Below are 17,697 nucleotides of genomic sequence, written 5' to 3'. Positions count from 1 at the left end.
TACACCTCTACATATTTAAACATATTGAACGTATTTAGGGGGCATATAAGATCTTACTCATATGGGTGTATCACCTTCTTTTCTTTTCCCTACAACTACAACCAGTTGATTAAAAAAATAAAAGGTTTAGCTCAATATACTTTACATTGAAAATATAATTATAAAGTTCCAATGTCTTTTTGTTAGTGATTCCTAAATAGAGCATACATCTATACATGTACATGGTAGTTTTAACACAGTAGTCTCCTTATTTAGATAAGAAGCTTCTATATATTCATATTCATGCCAAAGTAGATATCCCCCTCATTTCTGCCTTTAAAACTTTGCCCTGAAATAATGGTTAAATATACAGTTTTGACAACAAAGTTGAGCCCCAGGCACTTAAAAGATACCCATCTTAAAGAAATTAATTACCTCCCTTGTTAATCTTGATATAATTAAATTTCTGAAGAATGAAATTTGCTGCATTTTTTTCCCCCTCCGCCTCGCTGCTATGGAGGCGGACCAGTAATGGCTGGCTCTCTAGCTAGCCTGCTGGCCAGGGACGTGGGGACAGCCTAACATCGTGGGCCCCATGCTGTGCTATACCGCACTGTGCAAACCCACACTCCTCATCCTACGCTTTCACCACTCATAGGGATAGGCAGTGAAAATGCCTCAATCACTCTTTGCCATTCTGTGCTGCTTATATTTCCTCCATCCTGGAGGAGATGGAAACTCCGAGCCTCAAGTTTCTTATTCTTAACATGTGAGAATGGCATGGAATGACTCGAGAACGCAAGAGCTGCTAATAAAGTTGTCAACATAGAGCCTCTGAAACTTACATGGTGGAGCCCTGGAGAGGCATACATAGAGAGTTCTTTTTGTTATGGCTCACTTAAGAAACTCCTGTGCCTTTGTGTGACTTACTGTCGTTATTTATAGGACCTCCTGCGATGCTGTTAGATTTAACCCTGATTGCCTTTTGCAGCACAGCACTAGCATTACAAAGGAGGAGTGCATTTTAATGTTGCTATGTATTTAGGTTTGTTGTCATTCACTGTTATTTTATGTGCACTCCATTGTCAGCGGTCTAGGTTTAGGTTTGATCCCGTGGAAAAAAGAAGAAAAATATAGTAAAGATGCTGGTAGGAGGGCAGAAGAATGCCAAGACGGGAGGAAGAGTAGCTGTATGTATGGAGATGGCAAACTACAATTGGATGCTAGAAATGCCTGATCAGAGCATAGAACAACGACTTTATGGATGTGCACATCATGCATCCTGTAAGCAATTCCTCTCCACTCATAGGTCGGTGCTAAATAATTTAGAACAATCTTCACTGTGTAATAGTTGAACTATACTAGTTTGCACTTTCCTATTTTTCTGCCAGAAATAGTTTCTGTGTAACCTACAGACATACATTTACAGTTGTTTGTATATTTAATAATATATGTGGGAATGTATGTGGAAACGAACCCTTGAAATTTAAATAATAGTATAAACTGCTTAAAAAGGTAGAAATTGTTAAGTTTAGTATAATCTATCATGATAGATGTTATTTTTACTACAAATATCACATTATTCTAATGTTTTTAGAAAAATTAAAAATATATTGCTCTTAATCGAGGTAATATTTAAGAACTCCAAGTCACTATTTCTAAAAATATAATTTAAAATGCCTTTATTCTTATAACATGAACATAACAAGTTTCATTGTACAAACCTTCATGAGGGAGTTAAACAGAAATTCTTCCATTTCTTTCAACCTTATTGTGTGTTTTACACTTAAAATGCTATTCGGGGATTTATACGTTTCTGTAGAAAGCAGTAACAATTAAATTATAATTTATGTGATTTTATCTACTTTCTATTATTAACATGATGCCAATGTCAGTGTCTTTAATTTTCACCTATCATGGTTATTGTCAGTATTATATTAACATCACACTGGTTGAGCAGGTAGGCAGAACTGAACTTGTCCTAATTTTGAAAACAAAACCAAAAATATGTCCTAACACATCTTGGGCGTCAGCTTTACCATAGATATTTGATGCATATTTTAACCAGCCATGTCGACTCAGTGCCTTTTATCAGCTTAACTGTGAGGTGGATTGATGTTAATTATATTCCCTAACTACTAACTTAGTGATATACATACTAATAATAGTATGTATATCACTATGTATATCAGTAATCAGTATCAGCAGGTGTAAATTCATATTATTCACGCTTGGTCTACAAAAAATGTGTACATCTGTAACTAAAACTGAAGCTTCAGATATATTTAAAAAGTTAAAGGTTGAGGCAAAATTGAAATCCAGACAAGCAGATATTTTAGTCCCAGGCTTAAACCGATCAAACAGCTGATCATTACCACTCCTAAAAGCTACTGCCGTTTTCTACCCACCATAAGTCAAGTCTGACTTTGTTACTGCAACCCATTGAAACCTTTTTCTGTAACCCCCCTCTCTGAGACAGGCCCTGTTATGGCTTTCAGTTACACAATACCTACCCTTCATAATCTGGATGAACAACCACATGATTTACATGCAGAGAATGTCCATGCATAAATATCATATCTGTTACAGCTCCCTTGCTGTTCTTCATCTGTTTCATTGTTTTTGTTAAAATGTTGTTGTGATACAGTGTCCTTTATTTTGTATTTTAACAGGAAAACAGAACATCTAAAATTAGCTTCTGAAAATGGTAAAAGAGAACAAACAAAGCGATCCATTAGTGAGGATGGGTTATTGGCTGACTTGCCTCTTCTCATGGCGGCCCATTAAAAGTGGTAATGTCTGCCTGCAGCAGTGCCTGGGGAAGAAGAAGGAGGCCATGGAAGGCATATTTCACATGCATCAGACACTGGAATTAAATAGACCAATGTTCCCTAAAAAGACTGAAGTACATCTCTTTCTGATGTGTGTCCCGGGCAAAAATTCATTGATCTTAGAATGTCCCTTGGCAATTATAAAATATTAAATCCAAGTCGCACTTTTCGGCTCAGCTGAATTTTTTTTTCCTCGCTTTTCACTGCTTTCCATTTGACCAATTTAGAAAAAAAAGTTAGAAATGGATGGCCGTGAAAAAAACGACACTGATAATAAAGGCTGTGCACACTTTCAGATGTCTTTTGTTATGTTTCTGTATTGTTTGTGCAGAACATCTCACATCATTAAATGAATTGAGGTCCCAGCAAAGCTAGGAGTGTCTGAAACATGTCTTATTACACCATCAGAGCTGTGTTAACCAGGAGCACTAGTGATTGAAGCAGACAAGGGAGTTGACTCTCTGTATATGACATCTTCATTTTGAAGCACAAGGTCTTCTGAGTCGCCGATGCCTATTTCAGCGCTCTGGGGACGACAAATATTTGTCAGCTGCTTTCCATTAGGTCTCTGGCCCTTGTGCTCAACTCCCTGGCCTCTTTATGTCCCTCAGAGATTACAGAGGGGGTCTAACAGTTAATTGCCCAAATCATTAAATTTAACATATATCTCAATAAATATAATCAGCCAGCTGTTTGACAAGGTACACAGTTCATTAAGTCCCATTGCTTGTTTGTCGTTTCCCTAATTAAGATTTAGAATCGATCATTGAGTGTGTAATGTACAGTGTAGCTCGGTTTGCACAGGGAGTCTCTCTGCTCAAATGAAAAGGAATGGCATCCGCTTGCTAAAGCTTTACCATTTAGCACACTGACTGCAATGGGAATTAGACATCCTGTGCTAATTAGGGAGGCCAATTAACTGTGAAATTCAGGCATTTTTGACAAATAATCTCAGCAGAGTTCAGACATCACCATGCACATAGATGTTATGAGCCCTGAATGAAGAAAGGATAAAGGCTTATGGCTCTTTCACTGTTTTTGATGTCGGCATATGTTGCTCCTGTTGATTTTGCATTTTCTTTTTTGTGTCAAGTGTCATTCACTCTAACCTACTGTCTCCCAGGTTGGCTTAATATGTTTTACATGCACGTCTTGTAAATTCCACATTTGCTGCTCAATGGCTATTCTGAGTTTAATAATGTACTTGACTACGACACAGACGATAGACAAATACAAAACAATCTTGTCTGAATAAGAAAAGAGTTGTAATGACCATAGATTGCTGCTACTTTTAATATTGCCAGGGCTGGCTTTGGTTTAGCCTCTAAGAAGAACAAAGATGCTGCGGTTGGGCATGTTTGGCAACATTTGACCACTTCTCGTTTTTCCAAAAAAAAGGAATTGGCATCATCAGAAAGCTTCAGTGTTTCTGTGCCTCTCATTCCCATTTTGATTCATGATCACATGTATATTTTAGATTGCATAAATTATGTATTTGTTGGACTAATGAACGGCCTCCACTGATAGAACTTTGGGGGAGTTGTGAATAGCTGGCTATGGTCCCTATCGTCCGCATCAGCATTTTGATTACATGTCACGGCATTTCTGAGCAATGAGATGTGGTTTGGCTTTAAAAGGCTTGTCTGGCCTTTGGAAAAAATTTTTATATACACATACCACAAGGTCCAGAGAGCCACAAAATGCAAACATACCTCCTGGGCTGGCCTCTGTCACTACACATGATGACTTTGTTGTGTGTTTGCGTATACATTTGTATCGAGGTATGTGCAGTTATGCGTGTGTGGTCTTGACTCATTGACAACTATAAAACAGGCCCCTGCTGTCTTTATTACCTGTTCAGCCGGTCCTAACTGCTTTGTTCCTGCAGTACATAGAAACACATTTACCAGTGCTTGCGTTGGCATTTTCTCTTCACTTGGAATCTAATAGAAAGGCGCCATTACACCATGGAAGGCAATGGCTTTGGGTGCACGCTGAAGCTGTTTGGATACCAGGCAGCGCCGGAGGTGTGTTTGCTGGGCGCCGAAGGGTAGCTCCTGCAGCTGCCCGCCTCAGGTGCAGGAAGAATTGAGTACTTTCTTTTACAAGATGTGTAATTATTATGGCAGACAAGAGTGTGGATTTATACCAAGTCAATATGTAGATAAGCACTATACACACATATATACACACAGCTGCTTGGGAAAGGATGCTGTTGTATGTGGTATAATAAAGCAGGTTGCCAAAATGCTGTGCAGGTAGGAAGTAAGCCTTCTGGGCCTGTGGAAGAGCAATCTGATGGGAGGAATGAGGCCTCCAGAAAAGTGCCAACAGAACCATAATGAGGAGCTCCTTAACTGCGTTGAAATTTTGCAAAGCTGCCAACCATTTTTACCCCGTTTGCCTCCCACACATCTGGATTTTTTAAATTAATTGCATATTACTCTATACGATTTGAATTTCGACAAGTGTCACATACCATATTGTTAGTCAAAAGACTTTTTTGCTTAACAAAAAAACTAGTAGAAGTACAATATAAGTCGGGCATTTTACTGTAACTTTACTGTAAGTTGATTTAACACCATAAATCCCCAGACTGGTAAAGAGATTTGTTTCAGAATAGCTTAGAAAACTTTGGCAGCTTCTCCCCTTCAGCTTTTTGGATAAAAAACAGTGACACTGGGGGTCACGAATGTTCACAGAGACACTCTATTTAAGTTTTGGTTCATCTTTCTGGGCCATCTATATAAAACATGAAACTCCACTCTTTCCCCTGAAGAGCGTGGATTTTAATCAGACCTGCTCTTCAGACAGCCATTTTCCTGCTGCTCATCTTAGCAGGCGCTGCATCAGGTGCACGGGGACCAGTGTCAGCAGCACGGGAACGAGCCTGTGATGGCTAAGTGATGTCAAAAATGGCCCCATTAATGTCAATTTAAGATCAAGGGCCGATTCATAGCGCGAACCTCTGCCATAGATGTGCTCTCTAAAACCCTACATCTGCAAATCTACTGTGGCTCCTTGGTGTGTTCCTTTTCTTGTAAGTGAAATGTGTCACTGCTCATATGAGGATTTATGTGAAGACTGACAGCTCAGGATACAGCACATGTCTGCCGAGCAGCGGGAACTGTTGTGCTGCTTTTCGTGTCTCATCCTGTGCTTGAGTCAGTGTCTGTTATTGCGCATGGGTTCTGTGTTATTCAGTGCCATGCTATTTTGCTAGTGTACCATTTTCCCTAATTAGGCCATTTGCAGGATGCGTTCTTCTTAGTATGGTCATTTATGTTTGATACCATTCTGAACCGATAGGCTTTTGTTAACTGGTTATTCCTATTTGGAACGTTTCGCAAAGACATCAAAGGGTGGACCACAAGCCTCATTTGGCAACTTCTCCCAGCTATCCATCGGCTGCAAAACACCCCGGTGCCTTGATTATTAACTCAGTCACCACCCTCTCATTCAACTTGAATTAAAAATTAAAAACCAGCAGAAATGACAGTGCCACACCATTGAAAGTAAAGTGTGTAAAACCAACAAGGGCTCATTAGCGAGTAGTTCTGAAGACAAGCATTCTGACTAGAGACTCATTACACTTCTCCTATTTTAACTCTAATTGGGTTCATTTTATATATGAAACGCCTTGAATATTTAATGCTGAAAAAGTTCTACTTCTGATACTTTATGTAGCCAAAGATACTTGGCCTGTGTTAATTGTCCAGGTTATCAGGGAGGCTGTTAGCAGTTTCGTAGCCACTTGTGCCTCACTATAGAAAGTGCCAGAGAAGCAAGACATTGAACACATTGCTTGGTGGGTTATTGGTTGGATTATGATCTTCAGACAAATAAAACTGATTTATTAATCACAACAGCAACAAACGCACCATCTGGATCCTTGTTATGTTAGCTGTTCTGCTGGTGTACTACTCTGGTTGTGGACAATATGGCTTTCCTGTCATTTAGCAGATAATAATTGGCAATATGTGAACAAATGTTATTACCCCCAAATCCTAAGCGGGGTTGCCAACTTAAGCTACAAAGCCCCACCTAATAAAGCCTTTGTACTATTTAACAAGTTGTTCAGCTAGCCAGGCTTAGAGCATTTTAATTAAAAAGATTAAAAACGGTGTTATGGTTTCTTCCTCTAGTTGCCTTCACAAAATCTTTTGTTTCTCTCAGGTTGAAAAGAAAGAGAGAGGGGAAACAAAAGCAAGATTGTGTTTCCAGGCAGGAAAGTTTGAAGTTCTTTGTTTGGAAGTAAGGTTCCGGGTGCAGCAGACTGTTTAGCTTGGTGACCCTGTGACTGTCTTCTGAGGAATTGTATGAGCAGCCCTGCAGAATAGTGCTCCGGGGTCGGCTTTCATCTTAGCAGTAACCTGTGGACTCAGGGCGATGGAATTGCAGCTTTGTCAGTACACTACTAATTAGAAAATTCCTGACCTCGAGCAAGATGTTTTAATTATGTGTTGTGTCAACGAGTTTGCAGATTTAATCCACCGTTGATACACACTCAAGTGTGCAAACTGTGTCGCACATTGTAGTAGATCAAGTGGAATGGAGCACTTTTTTTTCTACTTCGTCTTTCTCTTCCTCGTGTAACCTTACGCCTTTCCTGCACCATGTTATTCAAGAGCCATCACATGCTTAAGTAGCCAAATTAGACGTGGAGTTAATGTGTTAGCTCGTGAAAAAGCTGGTCTGATTCGCTTTGGTTGTGGGAGGCTGAACAATGTGACAGTATTGTGCTGGGTGTGAGCTCTCTGTTGCAGTGAGTCAGTGTGAGGGAAGGCAGGAAAGGGTTAAACAGAAATTGAGCGGGGATGCTGGGGGCAGCAGTGCTGCAGAACATAGCAGTGTTCGTGCGAAGGCAAGTCATTTCCCGAAACACTGCAGACACATGGCCTGCGGCGCTCTAAAACCTTTGGAGACCAAAATGGCTTGCAGGAGTTAGAAGTAATAAGGTGTTTTTTTGCCTTCTTTCTCCTTGACTGAAATTCTGCACGGTTGCTATGCATTGCCATGGAGCTGTGTAGCTGTTTTTATGGTTTATGTGGGTATTAAGATGCTCTGCAACTGGCCATTTTTGAGATTTGTTGTTGTTTAGTTGTGAAGCAAATGGAAGTTGTTTGTTTTGAAAGTAATTCCCTCATCCTTTTTGCCATGATCAGAATGCTAGACCTCACTCCTGTCCCATTGTGTTTTACCCTTTATTCTTTTAGTTTTTCTTTTTACTGTTCACAAAATGACAAATTAAAAATAACATGTTTGTGACAAGAAAAGAAATATATCGCAAATGGGCTTCACTCGCCTCCATTTTTGAAAGCATGGCGACACTGGCTGCCTCTTATTTAGAAACCTCTGATAGGAACAAAGGCCATCTGCGTCAGTGCATGAACATAAAGCTGTGGTATTAGTCCATTCTGACCTCTGTGATTATTGGTGGACTGAACCAAAACCCTTTTCATCCTTTCCCCTGGTTCTGTTAATCTTGGCTGCCTTGTCTGCTTCAAAGGGGAGCTCCGGCATATAATCTGGGTATGTACATCTGTGAATTATTATTCTAATTCTTTATACGTTTATTAGAGCTGAATAAACTCCACATCAAATACATCACTCGGGCAATGTCAGAAAGCCTGGGGCAAATCAGCCGACATCTGTTAACTCTTTCAAAATGGCCTCATCCAGCATGTCTGTGGGCGTAGAAGAGCGAGAAAAGGGAGAGGCGAGAGAGAAAGTCTCTGTTGCTGATTAATGGCGCCCGGAGAAGAGGCGTTTCAGGCCGAGTGTGGAGATGAAGCGGGGCTGCACTCCCACGGCTGGGCTACACACTGTAAACACTGAAGGGACGAGGCAGCGTTCCCCAACTGAAATGCAGCATGGAGGAAAACATGTGGGAAAGCTTTGCATCCTGGCACATAGTCAGTCAACCAGGCAGTCAGTTAGTCAGCCCTTCAGTCAGTAAATGAGTCGGTCGGTCAGTGAGTCAGTCAAGCTCTGAGCCAGTCAGCCCAACAGTCAGGTCTTCAGTTTGTCAATCAGCAAATCTGCGAGGCCTTCAGTCAACCAGCATGCATGATAGTTTGTCAGCACATCAGGTACTCATCATGTGAGGAAGCCCAACAGGAGTAGGACCTGCAAGCCAATTTAAAGGATCTAAACACCTAATGCAAATATAATTGGAGCACTAAATCATGACTTTGTGCTCTTAAGAGTGACCGAAATATGAAAGAGAAAATTTTCATAACTAAATAGCAGCTATCGTTAACTTCCGCCCAGTTTTTAGCTTTAAAACACTACTTGGTTTAGCTTTTGCTTCGCTTATTTGTCTATGTTATCAGCAGTCTATCATTGTTGTTCTATATATGTCCTCATTGCCTGAGGCTTAGACATAAGAGCTATCTCACCACCAAAGTAAAAGATAAATGTTGTATTATGAACAGCTTCTATTTTTCTTAACCAAGAGTCTAGTATTTGTCTTTTAGCATGACAGCTAAGCGGTGTTTTCTCCCCATGTTGCAGTTTTAGTTAATACAGCGTGATTGTTAGTGTGTTGTCGCACACTGGTACATACAGTACACCCTCTCTCACCACCCAGCCTCTGTCTGCAACTTCTGCCGTGAGGAGTGGAGTGCTGAGACAGCAGGTTGGACTGTGCAGGGCCGAGCAGCTCTGCGTGCCTGGCAAATGGGCCATTAACCCACCGCCCTAAGGTGTGACCTGGGCCAAATCCAATATTGGCTTCGGCATCAAGGCACAGGTGCCACTCAGGGTTCAAAGACACAGATCAGCAAGAAACCCACCACCACCGCTACCCTACCCCCTTTCCCTTAAACAGTAAAGGACTGAATGTAAATTGCATACACATACAAGCACCACTACTGTTACTGTTCAACTGGAGATAATAAGTCAAAAATAAGGGCAAGATTAAGAAAGACAGAGAGTGTAAATAGAAATATGAATTGAAAGTAAGTTTAGCAAAATATGAATTCATTTTAGTTCTGTCAAAGTTAAAGTGAGTTTTGCAGTCCATATATGATCTGATAATCTGAAATTGTGATTTGCTGACTTTGTCCTTTCTGGTAAAATATTCTTTTTTTCCACGAATCTCTGATTATCATATAAAAGTAGAAAAAAAATTAATGTCCAAACACACCAGCCTTGTCATTTTCATGAAATCTGTCCTCACTCATAATTTTATAATTGCATTGGGACTTAAGAAGATAATAACACTAAATAATACAAGCCTTGTATTTGTTGTTACCTTTGTCATTATCTTGAAATCTGTGTGTTCTGCCAAACTGTCTGCTCAGATGAAACAGTGGGTTTCTCTACTAAACAAACAAATAAAAGATAAATGAAGGAACATGTGGAACAGTTTTAATATGTTCCAGTTCACTCTTAAAATCACAGTGATACCAGCGTGTTGACGTGGCTATGCACCATTCTTGGTTTAAAATGATGTTAGATTCAGGTGGTCTCTAGTCATTGTTTAGGGAAAATCAAATCTCCTCTCCCATATAAATCCGTTAGAGGGGATGAACTGTCAAACTTACGAAGGAAATGGAGTGTAACAAGTTGAAAATTCTGTCTGGTATCAGGCCATATTTATTGTGAATAACTTCTGTAAATCTTACTTCAGTCATTTAAAGTATGCATTCATGTTCTATTTATAAATCTAATCTGAAGTTTAGCTTCACAAGAAATTGCTGAAACTATTTTTTGCCTTATTATAGGGTCACAACCCAAGAATGTGCAGGACTTGTCCTGTGCTTCAGTGCCTCTCTCATTATTTTCCACTTAGTGTGTTATGCTAATTGCAAGATAGATAAAGCACATTTAGACGTGTTTTTTCTGCTTTTTCGTGCATTCGCATATGTGCTGGAAACCACAGGGAATTAAATAGTGTAACATAATGTGTCTGGACCATTGGCGCGTTGTCATGTATGTCAACACACTGTCGCTGAAGACCAGAGCCAGCAAAAGAGGCCTTATTACAGACGAGCTTTAAAGCCTCTGCTCTCCCCTCCTCAGGTTCTATCCACCGCACTCTCTGTGTTTTTTCTGTCTGTCCCCCGCTCCAAACAAGTCAAATGTCTGAAGAGATGTATCGAAGTATCCCTGCGCATTCTGTACGATGGATATGTCATATGACATAATGCCTCCGAGTGCCCATCACAGATAAAATGACAGATGCTGTTTTTTGCCTCATGGATCTTTCTTGGCCAAGCTGATTTTGAGATTTTCCTTTTTGCTGTACTCCTCTGTCTGTCTTTGTGACTCTGCTCTCGTACTCTTTCCTCTGCTCACGTTTTCTTTTTATCCACCATGACCTTACAAAAGTCTACCATTTTGTTTTTTTTATTGAATTTCAAACACAATTACAGTGTAATTGCTAGACAAGAAGCGAATAGTCATTGATGTCTCACTTCCCTTTCTAACTGACACTCCACCATCTGCTTTGTTTAGCGGTGGTGTTTACCATGCCCATCCCTCTCCTCCCTCCTCTGCAACATTATTTCCTGTGTGTACTGGTGAGAGGCATTGGTCTCCATAGATACTGACAACAACATACCACTGTTTGGGTTGTTGGCATTCCTTATGACGACAGCATATAAAGACAGAGGGGAGAGGAGAGGCTGTTTTGAGTGAATTCCTCTATAAGCGCTGGACTTTCTGCCTGTATTATTTCAATCACTTACGACTGCCCTTGTCCCCAAAGGGAATAAGGCATTCTGGGATCTGCAGTGCACTACCTGTTGACCATGATCTGTCTGTGCTTTCTGCCTCCCTCCACCCCACCATCACCCACTTTAGCCACTGCACCACCCCAGCACTGACTGCCTGCCTGTGGCCAGTGCTGCCCATCCATCTAGGTGGATGGATGGCTTTGATTGGTAAAATCTGTGGCCCTGTCATCAACCTTACTTGTGAGTGGCAGTAATTGGCATGGCAGTAGGCAGGCCCATCTTTCACGTGTGGTCAGCTATGATTGACCTGATTAAAGTGGGGTTGCTCCCCAAAGTGAGGGTCTGGTGTGCCCCAGGGTGCTGAGGAGCATGCTGTACCCACTTGCCCCTAGATGTGGTTGAGGTAAGTTGGCAGGAGAAGTGGCCTGGCTAGCCTCAATCATCATACAGCTTCCAAAAAGGGACAAAATGTGTTCTAAGGGTAATTTGAGACAAGGCATCATCATACATTGTACACAAACACAAGCATATGAGGGGGTGGGTACTGGAGGGACTTTGGTTTTGTTCTTGTAAATTCATACCCATCATATGTTTGCAGTTAAGGCCTGTCTGTACTCTGTGTTTACAGAGTGGTGCAATCAATGTAATTATGAGAGGGTGTTCCTGACTGAAATGTCTGTCTTATTTCTCTGTGCCTGGGTGAAAAGTGGGCACTCGCTGGATTTGTTTCCCAGTGTTTCTCATTTCCAAATGTAAATGCATCTCTTGATTTGTATCAGCCTCTGTATATACTCCCTGTTTTTTTATCGTTCTCCTTTTTCCTGGATCAAATACAAACAACAAGGTCTCCATTTCAGACTGGAACGTCAGCTAAGATCTATGTCAGCAGAGTTGTTTATTTAGAGGAAAAATCTGTTCATAGTCCAGGCAATGTAAAGAGCCATAAAACATACATGAGCAAAAATGTGGCCTTTGGTGCATGTTGCCAATGTTTTGTTTTGTAAGTTTAAAGAATTTTTTTTTGAACATTTGCCTGCACCTGAAGATTTGGACATTATTAGTGTCTTTTGATCTCATCCAGCTCTTCGAGACAGATTATTTTTCTTTATTGGAGGTGTATACTTGCTTAGAGGCCACATTCCTTACTATTGATACTGTCAATGTGTTTGCCATTGAACAAAGATTACTTTATTTTCTGAATGGAAACCACATATTGCTTGACTCTAAACAGTTTTGTGTTTTACTATAGAAACTGTTCCAAAGACTTACAGAAAAGAAAGTGAGGGAAAAACTCTTAGTAAAAGGAACAATAAAAAAAGTCATACTGAGTTTGGGGTTTGTGTTGAGGTCACAGCATGGTGGTGCACTGATAGGAGGTGGTATACAGGGCTTTGCAGACCCATATGTACATGTTGTAACTGTAGCTGCACTGTCACCAAGGGACAGTGTCAAAAATACGTAGAACAACCAGTAAACTGGGCTACTCTAGGTTAAGTTGGGAGTTTAGCTTAGCTGTAAAAAAAAAAAAGCCATACAAAAAGCTTGTTTGCAGTGAGGTGAAACCAAAAATAATGAAAACTGTCTATATTTGAGCTATATGCTATCTTTGATGTCTTTTTTGCAATTTGTCTTCTTTGTGGTGGACTTTACTGTCTGTCCCATTCTGTTCAAGCCAACCTTTCAACCAGTTGGCCATCTGTTATGCTTTTGGCCTTTTAAATGAAAAAAACAACAACAACCATCCAATGGCAACAGCTACATTACATGCAATGTAGCTGCCGCATTAGTTGAATTCCCACAATCCCTCTCTTTGCATAGCCAAAGTACACAAACAGACACCAATGTGGGATCAAAAATCGATCATTACACACCACAATTTAACTTATCACAATTTGCCATTCAAAAACAAAAGTATTCTCTTCTCTTTTTAGCTGCATGATTCCTACAAAGTCACAAATGAGTTGCTAGAAAGTAAAATACGATTGAGTAAATCTGTCATCAACCTATCAGTTTGCGATTAAATGGGGTCAAGTGGGCAATTGCGTGGTCTCTGTGTGGCCATATGGCAATTAACTGTGATAAATTAATGCAAAATTGCAAACCTCTTTATCTGCTGAATGGCATAGGCACATGGCAAGCTTCTTGTTATATAGAAATATAACAAAAATACAGCCAGCTGGCAACCAGTTGAGTTGAGTCCCCTTTTTTGCAAAGAGACACATTGCAGATGAGATGTGCTTATCAGTGCAGATGGAACCAGATTTACTGCAAAATATTTGCAATCTGTTTGCATTTATAAATTAAACGTCAGTTATTTGCAAATCTTTGTCAATCTGTCTGAAAGTAATTGCAGTCTGACTGAGTCGGACTGTAGTAATTCAGAGACAGGCTGCCTACCCCCAGGCGACCCATGCAGTCGCCTCACAATTCAAAGTGGCTGCCCAGAGCTTGAAGGTTTTGCATGTGTAATGTCTGGGCAATCAGTTGATCATCCAAACTCTTTGGTGATGAAATGCACACAAAAAAAAATCAATATTGACCACCAACTTTTCTTAGTTACAAGGGGACCGTTATGTTTTTACTGTAGTGTGACTAAGCCATAATGTCAGCCTGCTACAATGCTCACATTCTAAGATGCACGTTGCATTTGTTTAGAAAGCATGGATCCACTGTGTCATAAAAGAGACCTTTCAATTTGAGTTTTATTTTAGGGGAAGAAGTCACAAGATAAGATAAGATAAGATAACTCTTTATTGTCATTGCACAGTCATACATAGTACAGTAGTACAATGAAATTGGAAAAACTGTCCTACGTCGGCACTACATATAACACAACACGACACGATATGACACATCACAACGTAACAAACAACACAACACAGTATATTAACTTAGTATAAAAAAGAAGAATAAGTGTATGTGTATTGCACACTGTTATTATTGCACATTAATTATTATTGCACCTTGTTATAAATATAAATATTATTGTTATCGTTTTAAACATTGTTACCTCCCCCTAAAAAGTCCAGGGAGGTATCCAGTCAGGTCAGCTATTTACATTGATCAGGGCTATTGCCCTGTTGTAAAAGCTGTCCTTGAGTCTATTTGTTCGGGACCTCAGCAGCCTGAACCTCCTGCCAGACGGCAGCAGCTTAAACACCCGGTGTCCTGGGTGTGTGCAGTCCCGTAGGATGCTGCGTGCCCTCTTGAGACAAGAAACAAAATCTAGCAAGTTTGCCTTGTCGAGATGTAGCTCTCAACCTCAATATGAAAGCTGAACCATTATGGTATAAAAGTTGATGTTAGCTCTCGATACATGTTTGAAATGCAAAAGTAAAAGGGTTCAAAAGGACAGCAATCCAAATGTAGTAGGAGTGCTGGGAACAGTGTATGGCTGCACAAGGAGATGACCTTGAAGCGCTTTTACTTAAATTGGATGAGGGTTTTACTGTTTTACTGCTGCAGAACTGCAGAACCTGGCTTTTACATGGATAATATAGCACTTGATGAAAAGCATCGACATATCGTATGAGTTATTTCATTTCACCTTTCGACCTCTGCATTGTCTCCAGGTTTCCGGCAGTACGGCAGGCTCCCCAGCCAGCTCATCCGCCCCATCCACCTCATCACGCCAGTATACACGGCAGCGCATCACTCGTGTCAACCTCAGGGACTTAATTTTCTACATGGAGCAGGAGAGAGAGACCGCCCACTCGCTCCTCCTTTACCGTGCCCTGCTCAAGTAGCCTCTGCTCCACTCAGCGCCCACCTCAACCACCTCCTCCTCCTTCCCAGCCACGTGCCTTCAGATCAGGTCTAATGTTTCAGCTCTGTGTCTCCATATGTATTGTAGTGTGATGTTTGATGTAGCTTTTAATAACAAGAAAGAAAGTGAGAGAGATATAGACAGGAAAAAAAAATAAAAATAAAACTGGTGTTCCGTGTCTTCTCCTTTAGCTTCACAGTGTGTAGTTAGATCATTCAGTTTAAGGGCCCCATCATTTCCTATTGCTGAAGTTTGATTTGCCAGAGGAATGATGTGTTTACGTCATAGGACTTGACCAAGACCTTCTTCCATGTTTGTTTGACATTCTTGGCAGAAGCTTCAGTGAACCACCTTAAAGTAGAAATTTCCTTGGCTAAGAAAATATAATAGCATATTGATACAGCCTACAATATTATCCATGAGTTATTTGTTGAACACAGTTCAATGAATGTAGTCTAGCTGAACCTAATAAGTGGGACTTTACAGATTTCTAGACCAACTCATGATTCTGAAACATCCAGATTCCAAATAACAGCAGTAAATTCAATTTCCTTACTATATGTGTAAATAGTTCTTTTTGAATTATTTTACAGCATGTATATTTTTATCACATGTAAGCTTTGTAAGAAAAGGAATAATCCATGTGTCAATATTATGAAACCTGATGTTTTGTACAACCATGTGCTTTGAAAGAGTCAAATTTAGATGGTATATTCTGTAGAGTGTTGTTACAAAGGAGACGCCTCTTGAGCCTTCTTGAAAGGTCATTTAACAAAAAAACACATACAGCACTATGTGACACCAGTTTCAGACTGGTTTCCCTTGTTGAGTGAGTCAGTATTTTTTAAACACATAATGTGAACATTGTTTTATGACTAGCTGTTTGTAATTTGTCTTATGGTATCATGCCCACAGTAATGGTTTATGAAGGTCAATTTTGCTGTTATTCTGAGTGCATCAGTGGCATGGGAGAATGAAAACAGACATTCCTCTATCATCCACGTTCATAGTTCTTTCTGTACATTACTGATGTTTGGCAAAAACACTTTTTAACTATTTCAAAGCAACCCACACCCTCACTTAATTAATTGAATGGCCAAATTAATCCATGAGATGTTTTAGTGCACAACATTTATATTTGTGTGACATTTGATCCAAAATATAATGTCACAGCAACAAACTAATGGTAAACTGAAGCAAGCGGCTCTGATTTGTTTCTGTTGTTGTCTTTTCTGCAATATCACTGACTGACGAACACTATTTGACCAGAAAGTCCTTTTTACATGTCTTGCATTTTCGTCATAATTACTTTCATCCCCCCATTCCTTAATGTGTTATGTAATGGCATTCATTATGGGTTTTTGTTGTTGTTTGTTTTCGCTATTTAACTAAACATTTTGGCCTCTATGCAGCTTTTCTTGTCATTTTGAAATTTATTTAAATATGGATGACATTTGCAAAAGTCGTGCATTGTAAATTTTGACGGCACTTTTTTGATATCTATTTTACCTGACAACTGAAAGCTGTCATTGTATTATAGCAAAGAAACAGTATTTGCCACTTTCTGTCAAAAGACACTTATTTTTTAACAATTAATATATTTGATCTGTTCTGCTTTTTTTTTAGATTGGCTTTTATGCTCAAGACATTTTCATAAACTTTATCTCTAAAATACCATGTTTTAAAAACAAGCACAACAGTACTTATTGTAGTGATTTCAGATGATTTTATGAATTATTTCTATGGTTTCCGGTCGTTTCACAGGAGGGCATTTCTACTGCTACTGCTACTACTACTCCTAGAACAACAACAACTACTACTACAGCTTTTTAGCCAAAATATTAGGACAATATTCCTGTGTAAACAGATGGAGGAAATACATTTCAGTGTAAGGATGATTTGTAAATATTGTTTACAAAACTATGTGTTTATTAGAACCACGTTATTTTTGGTAAACTCTTGTATATATCTTGAAAATTTCCTGTTTGTGTGAAAAACAATACTTATGTATTTGTACCTATTTTGTAAAGGAATAAATAAGCTGTTTACTAAACTGAAAAGACGACTTTTTCCAGTTTCATCTTTGTATCATTCTGGCAGCGTATGCATAAACATATTTTGTAGGTAGGAGTTTTTTACTCTAAAATGTCTCTAAATGCAAATAATAAAACAACTAAGCAATGTGTTCACCTCTTAGATTTTCAAGGGAGAATGAGCTATGCTGTTTTTTTTGGTTTTTTTTTTTACCAAAGTCTACTACTAATTCAGCCTGCTTCATTTCCATTTCTAACATTGCACATGCTAAGTACAAACTGAGTCAAGCGCTGCTGCTCAACTATGAAAAGTCCCTCTAGGTTTCTGCTGCTAATTAAGCAGAAGCATTTTCGAAAAGACCAAACCATTTAACTCAGTGCAAAATATTGGGGTTTAGGAGCAT

At 39.6% G+C, this 17,697-nt stretch overlaps 1 protein-coding gene across 3 annotated transcripts in view; it reads left to right on the top strand.

Moving 5' to 3' along the window:
* Positions 1 to 17,320, top strand: part of LOC146582888 (transcription initiation factor TFIID subunit 4) — a 107,372-nt gene extending 90,052 nt beyond the window's left edge. For all 3 annotated transcript variants that reach the window (XM_085249200.1, XM_085249125.1, XM_085249042.1), the window contains one exon: positions 15,067 to 17,320. In XM_085249200.1, coding sequence (XP_085105326.1) covers positions 15,067 to 15,240 — 174 coding nt within the window. In that variant the 3' untranslated portion in view covers positions 15,241 to 17,320. The remainder of the gene's footprint in view (positions 1 to 15,066) is intronic.
* The last annotated feature ends 377 nt before the right edge of the window (positions 17,321 to 17,697 follow it).

Source organism: Mchenga conophoros, linkage group LG1, assembly GCF_057382185.1.
Source record: "Mchenga conophoros isolate Kocher_MC1m ecotype Shallow Benthic linkage group LG1, M_conophoros_male_GT1.1, whole genome shotgun sequence".
Classification (NCBI taxonomy): Eukaryota; Metazoa; Chordata; class Actinopteri; order Cichliformes; family Cichlidae; genus Mchenga; species Mchenga conophoros.
Note: the sequence above shows the minus strand (reverse complement) of the source record. Positions and strands in the feature narration are given on the sequence as shown.